At 51.8% G+C, this 13,269-nt stretch overlaps 4 protein-coding genes across 4 annotated transcripts; 2 read left to right on the top strand and 2 right to left on the bottom strand.

Annotated features, from left to right (window-relative positions):
- Positions 1 to 313: 313 nt before the first annotated feature.
- On the bottom strand, positions 314 to 1,927 carry BDQ94DRAFT_176213 (uncharacterized protein; the record flags this gene model as incomplete). The annotated part of the gene is made up of 1 exon (XM_026772644.1): positions 314 to 1,927. The coding sequence occupies one exon, from the start codon at positions 1,925 to 1,927 to the stop codon at positions 314 to 316; it is 1,614 nt and encodes a 537-aa protein (XP_026619704.1).
- A 354-nt stretch (positions 1,928 to 2,281) lies between these two features.
- On the bottom strand, positions 2,282 to 3,928 carry BDQ94DRAFT_155110 (uncharacterized protein). Its single transcript, XM_026768416.1, has one exon. The coding sequence runs from the start codon at positions 3,690 to 3,692 to the stop codon at positions 2,355 to 2,357; it is 1,338 nt and encodes a 445-aa protein (XP_026619705.1). The 5' UTR covers positions 3,693 to 3,928; the 3' UTR covers positions 2,282 to 2,354.
- Positions 3,929 to 4,897: 969 nt separating this feature from the next.
- On the top strand, positions 4,898 to 7,998 carry BDQ94DRAFT_131409 (uncharacterized protein). Its single transcript, XM_026763964.1, has 2 exons — positions 4,898 to 7,366; positions 7,451 to 7,998. The coding sequence occupies exons 1-2, from the start codon at positions 5,210 to 5,212 to the stop codon at positions 7,778 to 7,780; spliced, it is 2,487 nt and encodes an 828-aa protein (XP_026619706.1). The 5' UTR covers positions 4,898 to 5,209; the 3' UTR covers positions 7,781 to 7,998.
- A 616-nt stretch (positions 7,999 to 8,614) lies between these two features.
- On the top strand, positions 8,615 to 10,023 carry BDQ94DRAFT_155115 (phosphoribosylglycinamide formyltransferase). The gene is made up of 3 exons (XM_026768417.1): positions 8,615 to 8,659; positions 8,742 to 9,305; positions 9,421 to 10,023. The coding sequence occupies exons 2-3, from the start codon at positions 8,895 to 8,897 to the stop codon at positions 9,661 to 9,663; spliced, it is 654 nt and encodes a 217-aa protein (XP_026619707.1). The 5' UTR covers positions 8,615 to 8,659; positions 8,742 to 8,894; the 3' UTR covers positions 9,664 to 10,023.
- Positions 10,024 to 13,269: the final 3,246 nt, after the last annotated feature.

Here is a 13,269-nt window from a genome sequence, read left to right on the forward strand (position 1 = left end):
AAAAAAAAAAAAAAAAAAAAAAAAAAAAAAAAAAAAAAAAAAAAAAAAAAAAAAAAAAAAAAAAAAAAAGCAAATCAATACAATCTGAACCCATTAATAATGAGAGCAATGATGAAATGTTGGTAGAGTACATAATTCAGCCCATACACTCACATGTCACAAACCCAATAAGAATTGAAAAAAAGAAAAAGGAGAAAAAAAAAAAAAAATTGACAAGCGCGTACAGCCTTGCCCGAAGAACAAGGCCATTAAGTATATGTAACTCATCTCACCTCACCTCATTTGCGTATAACAAATATCAAATCACGTCGAATCAAGGCGTCCTTCCCCTCAACACCTCCGCCCCGCCACTCCTCATTTCCTCCAATTTCCTCGTCAGATCAGCAGACTGCTCCTCCACGACCTCATTCCTCCGAGCGATTTCCGCTTCAAACAACGCCGCCGTTTTGCGTCTTGCATGGCGTAGATCTTTCATCTTCGAGAGGGCGTCACTGAATTGGTCGATTAGGAGATCACCGTAATCTTCCCATTCGTTCATGGTAAGGGTGGAGAAGAAGTCGCGGCGGTCTTTGTCTTCCGAGTTCATTAGGAAATCTATTTTCTCGTCGGAAGTGGCGTTAGGGCCTGGGGTTGGGGCTGGCGTGGTGGTTTTGACGGGTGCAGTTGCTGTTGCGGTTGGGGTGTGGTCGAAGGGTTCAGATTGGAGGTCCTTGAAGGATTTTTGGCGCAGGATTTCGGGTGGATAGTCGGATTCGAGGTTTCGTCTTTTGTTTTGGCTGCTACTGCTGGTTATGGTGCTCTTGTTGGGTTGGAAGTCGGGGTCTGAGACGATGCGTTGGACGGAGTTGCGGCGCGCGAACGGGTCGTTGATTGGGTCGTTGTCATCGTCGACATCTAGGTCGTCGATGTTGGTCATGTCGAAGGTGCTTAGGGGTGGTAGGCTGTCGCGGCTGGTGTTGAAGAGGTGATTGTCGTCAGAGTTGTGGCGGTGGTGTTGGTGGGTGGTGGTGCTCGTGATTCCTGGTTCTTTGCCGGGTTGGGGTCGAGGTCCTGAGGTCCGACGAGTTGGGGTTATGTCCAACTGTTCTAGGAGGGATGGTTTGGGGGGACTGAATCGTGTCCGTGGGGTTGCTGTCATGCTGCGTGGCAGTGTGACTTTCCTGTTGGGTAGAGCCTGTTTTGATAACCTGGCGTCGGATGTGGATTGCCGCAGAAGAGGAGGGGCAGCAGCAGCAGCAGTCTTCGATGGTTCTTGGTATGCTTGTGGTTCTGGATTCTGATAAGATCTCCTGCTGGCGCTCCAGAAGCTCTGTAGTCGTTTGCTTAATGGTTCCTCGGTGGAGGACCTGTATCTGCGGGCGTAGTTTGCGTCCTCAGTTGTATCAGATCGCTCATCGTCTCCAGCCATGGAAGTCAATTGACTTGCATCATCGGCCTCTTCTGAATCGAAACCAGCTGATTTCATAGCCTTGTCTCCGAAATTCTCGTACCACTTGCCATCGTAAGCACGGCGTGGCAATCGAGACGCATGCAGTGGCCTCTCATCCACTACTGGCGCTGCCTCTTGATATTGAGGAACCGTGGCGGGTCGTAATTGGAATTGCAGCGGAGCATCCTCTGCGCCCATGACACTTGTCGCAGCGATAGTCGACTCGTCGATGCCTTCTACATCGGTGTCAAACATATCTCTATGCACGCCATTTTCCGCGGGCGCCTGAGGCATCTGCTCGCTAAATGCCGGTGTTGAATAATGCTCCAGGGGAATTGATTTATTGATTGGCAGAGGCACTGGCGCCACCAGATTCGTTGGAGGGACGTCAATCCTTGCTTGTGCGGCTACAGCCTGCCGTGACTGGTTTGAGACTTCAGTTGTGCGTGGTCGAGGCTGGCCAGCCTCTTTCGAATGCACATAATCGCCCACTCCCATGGTTACCCGAGTCTGAGCGGGGTGAGGAGAAGGAAGGGTAGTATTCAACAAACAACAAGTGGGGAAGGGGCTGACGGATATGCCAGAATGATTGTGAATGACTTGCAAATTACAATTGTTATCTAGAACGGGTGGATCCGATCATGGTTGTGAGGTTATTGAATCGCTGGCGCTGTGAGGAGGTCGAAACTGGCAAACGCGTTGATTCTTCAGGCACGCGCGAGGCATCCACACGAGGTCACGTGTGACTGATGGGCATCAATACTACCAGTTTCAACTACTCCTCAAAATCAAACTAAGTAATGAGAGAGGAGTCGATGGATTATCCTTACGGATGAGAGAGATCATAATTTGGTTTCATGTTTATTCTTGTGTTATCATTGTGTTGGTACAATAAATGCATACATCTTCGCATGATCATGTCACGTTAATCCGCATACCCAAATGAAGCATCATCATCTATATGCAGGTCCCCAAACGTAGAGGTGACCCCCTTGCCACGCTGTTTGGCTTTGTCAAAGTAATCCTGCGATTTTTGGACCTCATATTCCTTCCTCTCAACTGCAAGACGGCGTTCTCGCCGCTCTTGAAGTGAGTCTTGGAGATCTTCCGCGGATGACGAACCGGTCTCATCCGAATCATAATCATCCAGATCTCCCTCTGTCCGCGCATATGGCAGTGATGAGACGAAGAGATCAGCGATCCAGAGAGATATCATTCCGCGGAGCTCCAGCAAATCCGGGGAGTCGGAGTACGGAGGGGATCCGAGAATCTCGTCCATCCTAGCTGCAATCTTCTGGGCCTGTTCCAGTTCACTCTTCCTAACACTGGCAATCATCGCATGCGTATTCTGTCGTGAGCTAGAATGGTGTTGCATATCGGGCGCAGAATCTTCTTCTTCCGAGTCATCAGGGGAAGCACCATGGGCGTCCCATATTTTTTGTCGAGAAACGTTGCTCTCCTCTTGGGTGACATACACCCATAGTCCAAACATGGCAGGATAGAAGTGTAAAGAGCTTATAGCGTCAGGTGCAGCTTTTCGGTATGGATGCTGAATGATGAGCGTCTCGTAATACTGTTTGGCCTTTTCAAACCCCTGCCTTGTGAATAATAATTTGGAAGACGGTGCCTCAGACGGCTCTGCCTCACTTTCCTGCGCATTATCAGGAGTCATGTCCGAGACCTGACAGTCACGTCGAAGCAGGATTTCTGCACCAATTCCCCATCTCCCTTCAGTGCGAACGTCGATTGGGGTGCCCCCAACTTCTTCACGGAGGATTAACCCCCAGGCCCTGCCCGCTCGAACGAAGTCTTTCTGAAGTAGGCAACGGTGCAAGATGGAGGATAGCACAGCCAGATGCTGAAGACGAAGATTCCCTTGATGAGCTGCAGACTGAGGAGGATAAATGGGAGACGACAATGACGTCAATTCTTTCAGGACCTGATTTCGTGTCTGCCGACGGGTCGGTTGATCTTTAACCGGGGCATGTGGGAAATTGCCCCCGGGCAGTTCTTGGTCAAAGGAAAGGCCAGCAATGCGATATTGGTGGGCTTCATCCGGGGAGAGGATGAGTGACGGACCAGAAGCAGCTGCCTCTGATGCCGCATCTGTTGTGTCGCCATCGACATCGTCATTATCGTCCCCCCAGTCGTTGAGATCCTTCTTGCGCTTCCTAGGCTCGTACTGAGCCACGCGCACACTAGAAGGTTGTTGCCATGGGGCCAGGGGCAAAGAAAAGACAGACGCTGCAGGAACAGATGCCATAGAGGCACGGATGATTAAAATGCCGACAGCCTATTCCAGAAGAGGACGACTATTGAGGTACGGGGGAGGTCCCGTGGGCCTTGACAGCAGGGATCACCACATGAAAGGTGATGGGGACGAGTAGCTTGAGCGTATTCACTGTCTTGTTTATAGGAACGACATCCGCTAGTACTCTATCAGTACTCTGTATCACTGACGATCATCGATCGAAAAGAATGGATAGAATCGGAAGTAATGTAGGCCCGCAGTACATGTCTAGAGAAGTCCAAAAATGGGAGCAGATGCACAAAGACACCTGAGGCAATAAACTCGAGCCTTGTTGTCCAATCAGCAGTGCCACAAATCATGCCGCCTGGAACACGTTGGGCGCTAGTCCATTTGTAGAGAATACTAGATCGGCATCCAGGAGGGCGAAACCGCCGAAACCGCCGGGCCACTAAGCCGTTTCAGTGACAGTTGGAGTCACAAGCAAGATCGCCTTAAAGATTAAGGCCAATCAGAAGCTAATGTGCAAGACCCCCCGTGAAGGGACTAGGCCGAGATGGGACGGACTGTAGGTCAAGTAAGCAAAACCAAGCCAAGCCGAAACCAAAACCAAAACCGCCCGACCAGCAGCCAAACCGAAACCAACTGTTATCATTCATCATCTCCTCTCCATCATCGTCATCTCCCTCATCCTCGGGGCGCTCCCTTCGTGCTCTATCATCTCTCAGAGCCCCCCAGGGCTTCTCTTCACTTCTTAATATTTCTCTCACCCTGGCATTCACGTTCATTGGCGGACAACTCTCTCGCCAACAACTCCCATACTTACCCGTCTCTAAGCTGCAATAACTACGGTAGCCTCCGGTTAAGTCGTGGGGTCGCTTCCCCCCGAATGTCGTACGGCATTTAATCCCACTACACGTCCTTCCCTTTGTGGCTCCCTTAAATAGGAATCGGCACCTGCTGGCTGGCCTCCAGATAGTTTCCCACGCCTTTTAGGACTTTCTTAGCCGGGGTAATTGCTCTTCTTCACCCTGCCGACCTCTCAGTTCCGCCTTTGCCCAACGCTCGTTCGCAGCCGCCTGGACTCCGAACGGCCTACCAACACGGTGCGATCAGGCACGTTCACTTCCCAACGCCCGCCTGCAGTAACACATCTGGACCGTGAATTGCAGACCGAGAACCATAATTTCGCCCAAGGATTGAATCTATGTCATTTCACTGAAGACTGCCCAATGGTACGTACTGCCTGAAACTATCAGGATCAATTCCAGGGTCCTCAGGAGTCGGGACCCTTCTTAGTGGCGTTGCCTGAGTGTATTGCCTGCAAGAGCTGTCTTATCGGCCACCACTTCACTACTTGTTCCTGGTCGCGATTTCCCTGCCTTCACTTCTGCCCATCGGACTGTGCCTGAAGTGAGTCACTGCTGTGTCTGCCATCTTACTAATGCTGGTTGTACCTTTAGTCATCCACCGTTCGATGGCAATAGGCGGCTTATAGACTCCCATCGCCACGTCCTTGCGTTATTGTTACTATGGGACAGTCTTCCTCTACGCAACGAAATCGTCGTCACAGTACCCCTCCAGAGCACTTTCCCACTTTCCACGCGATCCGTGTCCGCAGAAACAGGGATGAAGCAATGAATAACAGCTACAACACGGAGCAGACTGGGGAACACCAACCCCGGTCGGGAACAGAGACAGACCATGACAACACTCCAACAGCTTCAGGAGCCCCCGTTCATCTCGATCCTTCTGCCGAGATATGGCATCCCAATATCTCAGGTGACGAACAACGACATATGAGAACAATACAAGAGGAGAACGACGCGCAATATGAGCCGGGCCAGCGGGAATATCGCTCGGACATCTTTGCCCGAATGGCTGCAAGAAGACAGTCAACCATGTCGCGATTGGGTTCCAGGATCCTTCCTAATTCGGTGATCCGTGGCTTGCTGAGCAGCGAAGAAGAAACACCAGCAGAAGGCCACGCCCATCGCCATGGTATCGTGTCAAGGTCGATTCCAAGATCGGAAGCCACGCATACCAGCGCTCGTTTCAGCCCGTTCAATTCCCTCAGCTCGAGAAGCGTCTCTAGGCGACGCTCTTTACGTGGGCCGTACTTCATCCCACGCAATGAACCAACGCTCTCGTCAGATCCCGCTCGTTCCGGCTCATTCCTCGACCCTACCACGGAGATCGCTCCAGAACCTACGCGAAGCTCATGGCGCCGCAGTGCTCGGCTGCATCGTGTCCGGAATTCTCTGTCAGGACCCATTGGCCACATGTTCGGCCAATCTTTCCCGAACGCATCGGCTCAAGAATCAGGACCAATCCCACAACCACCCCTGGATCCAGTCTCTAGTGAGGACACTGACGGCTTTCTTCCTTATACAAGGTCAATGGATAGCCAGATGGACTTCGATGAGCCCCATGAGCTTGATTCGGTGGAACCTGCTGTAGGCAGTACTCGTCCTACCTCGCCCATGTCATCGCAGTCTGCACAAGGCCCACCTGGCTTACGGCAACTCCCGGGATTGCTGCGAGCAAGACCGTCTCGAGCTATGCGTCGAGAGGAACAGACTCCTTTGTCGCGTGTCCTTCAGCTGGCCGCTGCCGCCATTGCCGCTCAACTTTCTGGCACAGCTGGTCCCGTAATGCCCAACATCCAGGCTCTGGGCAATGATGGCCTTGATGGTTCGTTGGATAATTTCATACAGAGCTTACAGCACGCCACGTCCACCCAGACGGCTCCCAACGAGGGAGAGAGTGCGGCAGGCGATAACAGTCCTCCGACTCCGGTTAATTTCCTCAGAGTCTTCCGCTTTGCCAATTCTGACGGTACTCGACCCGGTGGTCCATTGAATCGTCCAACGGCAAACGCTGAGAACACCGACAGCAACGGCAACGGAATGGATGTGGACAACCCTACTGATGGACCTGAGGGACGTACTGTTACTCTCGTGGTGGTTGGAGTACGATCGGTCCCTTCTGGAAATGGGCCTAGCGGCGATCAGCCAGCTAATCCAGGAACTGGACTGGATGCCTTGCTTCGCTTGCCGTTCCTAACGCCGGGGAGTCTAGCACGCAATCACGAGAACGGCGCTGGCTTTCCACCACGTCCAGATGGGCGGCCCAGGCTTCCGCCTATCCGGCTCCAGGGCGAGCAGCATCCTAGCGGGCTTCCCACGGGTAGTGACGTTTCTTCACAAGGAGGACCAACCCCACTGCGGCGGCTGTCTGACGCGGGCACCCGAGTCCCATTAGGCTCACTGTCTGCAGCCCCTTCGGTGCTTTCGGAAAGCCCTCCAGGCCCCCATCCCCCTCCTTCGACGCCAGCCGAGCCGGGATTATCGGCCGTGTCATCTAGCGCGTCCACTCCTAGTCGGAGACCTTCGACTGCTTCGGCCATGTCACCAAGTACCCTACCCCCCATTGACACCAATCGACCGATGCAGCCCACCGTTGAGCCTACTGAAGACGGTATCCCCCCGAATACGCGCCAGCGACGTCGCAGTGATTCGGAATATGCGCGCCATCGTGACCTAGGGTCTGGTGCCGTCAGGCGTAACGGCGTTGTGGAACCTGACAATGCTGCACCCCCTACCGGAAGAAGCTGGCTGATCTACGTTGTCGGAACCAATCTTTCAGAGAATCACCCTGCCTTTGCAACGCCAAGTCTGTTCACTGATGTAAGAAATCCCAAGTCTAAAATTTTTTTCCTCCCCAGCCTCTTTCTCTGGTTGGTACGTTTTTGTGGCTAATAGGGTCTTTAGAATCCAACGTACGAAGACATGATCTTGCTCTCATCTCTGCTCGGGCCTGTCAAGCCACCTGTTGCGACCCAGGAAGATCTCTCTACGGCCGGTGGACTGTTCCGCCTTGTAGAGTATGCCGGCTCGCTAGTTGCAGAAGCTTTGGAAGGTGCTGGCGCCATCCAACTTCCCGAAGGCGAGCGGTGCTTGATTTGTCTCAGTGACTACGAGGCGGCAGAGGAGCTTCGGCAACTGACCAAGTGCAAGCATCTTTTCCACCGGGATTGCATTGATCAGGTTTGTGCATATCTCTCCCGCGGATGTTTTGGCACTCAACTGACATTATGCTAGTGGTTGACCACGGGCCGTAATTCATGCCCACTTTGCCGAGGCCAGGGTGTGGCTGAGACGTCGAATAACCAACCCACTCCAGATGCACCTAGCGCAGCAGCAGCGTAACTATGTGGACATGCGCCACGCTAGTTATTCTCTTTCGATTCATCATCTTTCTACATAAACTTGACTTATTTGAAGCTTAGCATGAAGCGTCTTATCTCATACCCTAACGAACGTCTTTTACTTGTTTATTTCCCACACTACGGATGGCAGGCACGGCGAATCTCTTTCTGTTTCTTGTTGTCTTAAGCAAGTGGTCTTTTCTGGTCATGGCCCGTGGAAGATGGGTTCTCAAGGAACTCTAACAGCTGACGCGTGAGGCAATGCTAGAGTGGTTGCAATTCTGTGGCTCACCGCAATCTGCCCTACTTACAGGACCTACATGAGTCCATGATATCTGGTTCCTGTGACAAAACTTCAGTCTTTGAGTTCTCGTCTACTGGTCTCATCCCTTTTGTATTATTCCCCTCTCTGGTTGAGCTACGGCTCTTGGGCGATTGCGCATTGGTAGCAGGGGTTTCTGGGCCAGGCAGTCACGGGAATAGCAGTTAATTTGGTACATATTAGTTGAATACAGCCTGTTATTGAAAGTGAAAGATATCTATCTGTTGTTAAATTCTGAGTAAAGACCAGACATGAGCTTGGGCCAACAAAACGCCGACTTGTACTGGCGGAGCGGAGCCCAACCCCGGCGAGAGTCCCGCATCTCCGCCCCTCGGCTGACTCAGCCCACCGCAGCTCATCACCCCGCGTCTCCTGCCATCCACTGGCTCATTACGCACTTGGGATGTGCTTTGAAGTCTGATTCTCGTAGGCCTAAACTCCGCGCCATTGGTAAGACACCCTGAGTGCCTGATGCGCGAAATTTACCCCTCACCGTGGGATCAATTGGGTGAAGCTTGCTGATCCTCTACAGCTAGGGAAAAACAAAAGAACCCACTCCAGAAATTTTCCGACCTACCCCGCTACAAGACCAGAACACCACCGATCCTAGTCCCTCAATCCTTTTCCAAAATAACGCCCCCCTCTCCCAATCAACAGAAAGAACAAAAATATTAGAAAGGCCAATATGGACACACCCGTGCGCCTTACCGTTCTCATATCCGGCAATGGCTCCAACCTCCAAGCAGTGATAGACAAGACGCAGCAAGGACAACTCTCGACGCAGATCGTGCGCGTCATCTCCAATCGCCAGAATGCGTATGGTCTCGAGCGGGCTCGACAGGCCAACATCCCCACGCAATACCACAACTTGGTGAAATATAAGAAACAGCACCCTGCTACACCGGAGGGCATCCAGGCGGCGCGGGAAGAATACGACGCCGAATTGGCCCGATTGGTACTGGCTGATAAGCCGGAAATGGTGGCTTGTTTGGGATTCATGCATGTTTTGTCTCCGAGGTTCTTGGAGCCGTTGGAGGAAGCTAAGATTAATATCATTAATCTGCATCCGGCTTTGCCCGGAGCGTTTAATGGGGCGGTATGTTTATTGTTTGTTTTCTTACGTCCTTCTCTTTTAACTTGTGCCTCTAAAATTCATCCGTGGGCAAGAAGAAATCATGCTGACGTAATTCTGGGATGGGTGGGTGAAATAGAACGCTATCGAGCGTGCGCATGCTGCTTGGTTGGAAGGGAAGATCGATAAGACGGGTGTTATGATTCATAAGGTCATTTCGGAGGTGGATATGGGGCAGCCCATTTTGGTCAGAGAAATTCCGTTTGTGAAGGGGGAGGATGAAGATCTGCATAAATTTGAGCAGAAGGTGCATGAGGTCGAGTGGGGAGTGGTTATTGAGGGGGTGAAGCTTACGATCCAGGAGGTTAAGGAGGGAAGGTAGACTTTATTGCTATTACGTGGGCGAGTGTGGCTGGTGGATCAGTGTTTCTGGCTATGAGTGATGATTGTTACTAACTATTGGGGTCTAAGATACCATATACTACTACGAAATAAACTGAGGCATATAATGTCCCACTGGGAGTCGATGAACACTACTACTAAATGCTTCTCCAGTGATGGACACGCGCTCTTCATACGAGGACATTTGACGTTTGACATTCCTCATATGGTTGTTGGGACGGAGTTTAACCTCTTCTGGGAACCACCCTTGGATGAAGAGACTGATGATGAATGGCTAGACCCTCCGACGCCGTCTCTGCTTTAATATATTGGTACTATAGTCACGTATACTAGAGAGTAGTAGTACGTATTGAACACGCAGATACGAAATTGAGTGGCTCCAATATGGAGACTACAAAGTTAACTTCCCCTCTTGCCATGTGACTGCTGGCTAACAAATCCTAATCTAAACCGGTTGAGGGCACGATCATAGCTGTGCGCTAGGAATTGATTGACGTGTTTGATTTCCGCACAGTCATGCTACCCAGTAGTACTGTGCTACTAGTAGTAGATAGGCAAATTAGTACTTCTGCCAGGGTGGCGGGGCTCTGTGCTAGTGAACCAAGGCTGAAGGGGGAACACATTAGTACTTTCCTTACTGAACGAGGCAGCTCAAATGAGGAGGAATTGCCTCCTGAGGCACTCGGGCAGAAGGGACAAGGCCTCAGGCTGCACACAAAGCATGCGCTTGGGCCCAGCAGGAAACACACCGGCAGCTCCAAGCACTAGAACCAGAGTTCTCCTACCTGCTCATCATCGAGATTGGCCCAACAAGTTAGAGATCGTCTGGTTGACGCCCCCCAGAGGAGATTAAATCCTTACTCTAAGGAAGGTCATGCCATGCCTTGGTCTCCGCCTGGCTGCTCTCCCCACTTTCCGATCCCTTCCTCTTCCTCTCCCTCAAGGTTCCAGTGCCAATTGATGCTAGTTTCAAGCTCATCTCTTGTTTCACAGAGAGGTTCACTTGGCATGGCTGGCTGCTACTGACCATGCTTGGATGTCTTGCAATGTTGGACTCTGGCCTGCACATCTCAGCAAAATGGAGCTTCAACATGTCCCACTGACTCTGTACCCTCTGGTCCACAGTTACTACACTCGACACGAGTTCACCTCCAATGGCACGTCACGGCGGTGGCCTCCGACGGATGAAACCTTCCCCTCCCCTAATGCACTCCTCAGCTAATTTTCTCGCGTTGATAGGCCAGCGTAAGGATCCAACGGCTGATGTGCATCACGGCTTTTCCGTCCCCCCCGAAGACAAAGTGCTTTTGCGGTGGCCCTTGCTAAGTGTGTACCCACGTACACTATCTATGCTAGGGTAACATCTTAAGTGGGCTCGAAAATTAACGTCTAATATCCTGCGTTGGGAAGGTATGCGCGCCGGCTCCACTTGGATGACAATGATATGGTGATAGAACAACGCTGGACGGATCGTGGCTCGGCACTTCTACTGGTGGCCACCGTGCTATTAGCAACACGGAATCCTTTCCCTTTGCCCTTATTCGCCCCATTCACAGCATAGCTTCACCGGGGCCCAATCTTGCTTGATACCTGGTTGACTTCCGGCCTGCGGCCCGGATCATAGCACGTACTCGTATTCTTCTGGTGGCTCTTGCGTTTCTCGTTGCGCTGCCATGGCTCTCGACCACCGGAAAGGCAAGAAAGAGGATAATGGGAGAGATAACATTAATGTTATGATCCGCAGAATCTAGATCTACTTCCCAAGCAGCAATCATCAAGTGGAAGCCATCGCATTTTCAGGCCTTTCCGCGTGATCTGATATCCGCTGTGCCCCATTAAAGACCCCGTTCGAAACGGTCACTGATCGATAACTTATGGGTGAGTGCCAAAGGTCCAGAAATTGTTCAGCGGAAATCCCGAGGGTAACTTGTGGTGGATCTGTCTGCTATTACAAAGTACTGGTTGATTGGGTCCCTGGGTAACTGGAGATCCCCGACTATGTTCCCCGAACACTAGTAAGCCCGCGGCAACAAGTCATTCACAATGCCCGTGGTGTCCTCCACTCCTTTACTCTCGAAACCTGTGCAGTCAGATTCTGTGCAGGCTTGGATTGGCCAATAGCCGCATACCTTTCACCATGCATACAAGACCGGATAAAGAAGAACAGACAATAATATGGAAGATCACTCTATTCATAGTCTATTGATCAACAAGAGCACCCAAATTTCTTTCAGGATGGAGTAAAAGGGCAATAGTGCCTATTCTCCGTTTCCAAAGAACTGCAGGGATCGTCCCGGTGGACCAGGTAGCCCAGATATTACCTAGTTTGCGCGGCCTATGAGCAGTCACCATATGGGCCTCATTTACTCAATCCCAGGTGGTTGATTGACTACCCACAGCTTCTCTCCACGGACGGAGCAGTTGGTCATCCGCACCTCCGTTGTCCTAGCCGCCTGAGGCTCCGAGACTTCCAGAAAGGTAGGGTCAATTTCCATTGTCTCCGTGATTGGCCTTGATGGAAGAAAGATCATGGCCAGATGGTCTATGCCGGGTCCGCATGGAAAGGGGAACAGTCCGTTTCTGGCACACTTGAAGAAGCAAACATACCGTCCACATGGAGGCACCCACATCTTCTCCGGACGCCTGCCTACTTTGAGAAGGGTGCATTATTATCTTTGGTCCACAGTTCGTGGTGGTTACCTGTTTAATCATGGATATGGTGGATGGGGACAACGTGCGACCGTCGGCACCAGTTCTCAGCAAACCTTACTTTCTCTCTGCCACGTTTCCAGCGGCGAACCAAATCCAGGTACCGACCGGCCGACAGTATGCAAAGATTTCTCTTCTCTCTATCTCTCTGCTTATATTTCATAATTATTCTTGTCCCCTTCGAAAAGAGGGCAAGCATGTAAAGAAATATCTTGTATTAGGGCAAATGTGGGCCGCAGCGATGCGTCGAAGTACGAGGCGATAAAATTGTTAGGGGACCTACGGATGAGACTAGGGCCGTCAAGAGTCGCCCAGTGCCGGTTAGATTGGTGGCCCCAGCTAGATCTGGGTGGACGGCGACCAGTCACCAGTGGAGGCCACTCAGCCTACTCAGCTGTCAAACCCTCAGTGTCGATCAGGAACATCCGACTGACCCGAATCCAATTTGCCTCCCTGGGAGGCCACGCCGTCGTGGTGGCCAATTCTTACGGCCGACGACGACGACGACGGCGACGCAAATGCGCCCATCAGTCGCCTTAGCGCGGTTTAAGTTCAATGTTTCCCAACTTGCCTTGCTGGTTGAGCGACACCATCATTGATGTCGTCCAGTCGTCCCTGCTATAGTTCACAGCGGGTGCTATAACCCCATTGCCGGTGACAGACGGGGACCCCAGAGCTGGTTCAGAGCTTTTCCGAGTGCGTGGGCGAACGAACGTCTCGGCAAATGTTTCCCAGATCGGGTGGTGTCATTGGATAGGGGCAGTTTCAGATTAGCCGAGGAGCATTCTGGCGGCTTCAAGTGGATCCCAACTGGGGCTGGCGGAGTCGCCCGTAGGAATGGGACGGCGTTAGTGGTCGCTGGCCCTTCAAAGAAGGT

The sequence above is a fragment of the Aspergillus welwitschiae genome (genome assembly GCF_003344945.1).
Source record: "Aspergillus welwitschiae strain CBS 139.54b unplaced genomic scaffold BDQ94scaffold_93, whole genome shotgun sequence".
Lineage (NCBI taxonomy): Eukaryota > Fungi > Ascomycota > Eurotiomycetes > Eurotiales > Aspergillaceae > Aspergillus > Aspergillus welwitschiae.

Coding starts and splice junctions, on each gene's coding strand:
- BDQ94DRAFT_155110 (XM_026768416.1), bottom strand. CDS start 3,692: ATGGCATCTGTTCCTGCAGCGTCTGTCTTTTCTTTGCCCCTGGCCCCA.
- BDQ94DRAFT_131409 (XM_026763964.1), top strand. CDS start 5,210: ATGGGACAGTCTTCCTCTACGCAACGAAATCGTCGTCACAGTACCCCT. Junction 7,367..7,450: donor CGCCAAGTCTGTTCACTGAT/GTAAGAAATCCC, acceptor TAGGGTCTTTAG/AATCCAACGTACGAAGACAT.
- BDQ94DRAFT_155115 (XM_026768417.1), top strand. CDS start 8,895: ATGGACACACCCGTGCGCCTTACCGTTCTCATATCCGGCAATGGCTCC. Junction 9,306..9,420: donor CCGGAGCGTTTAATGGGGCG/GTATGTTTATTG, acceptor TGGGTGAAATAG/AACGCTATCGAGCGTGCGCA.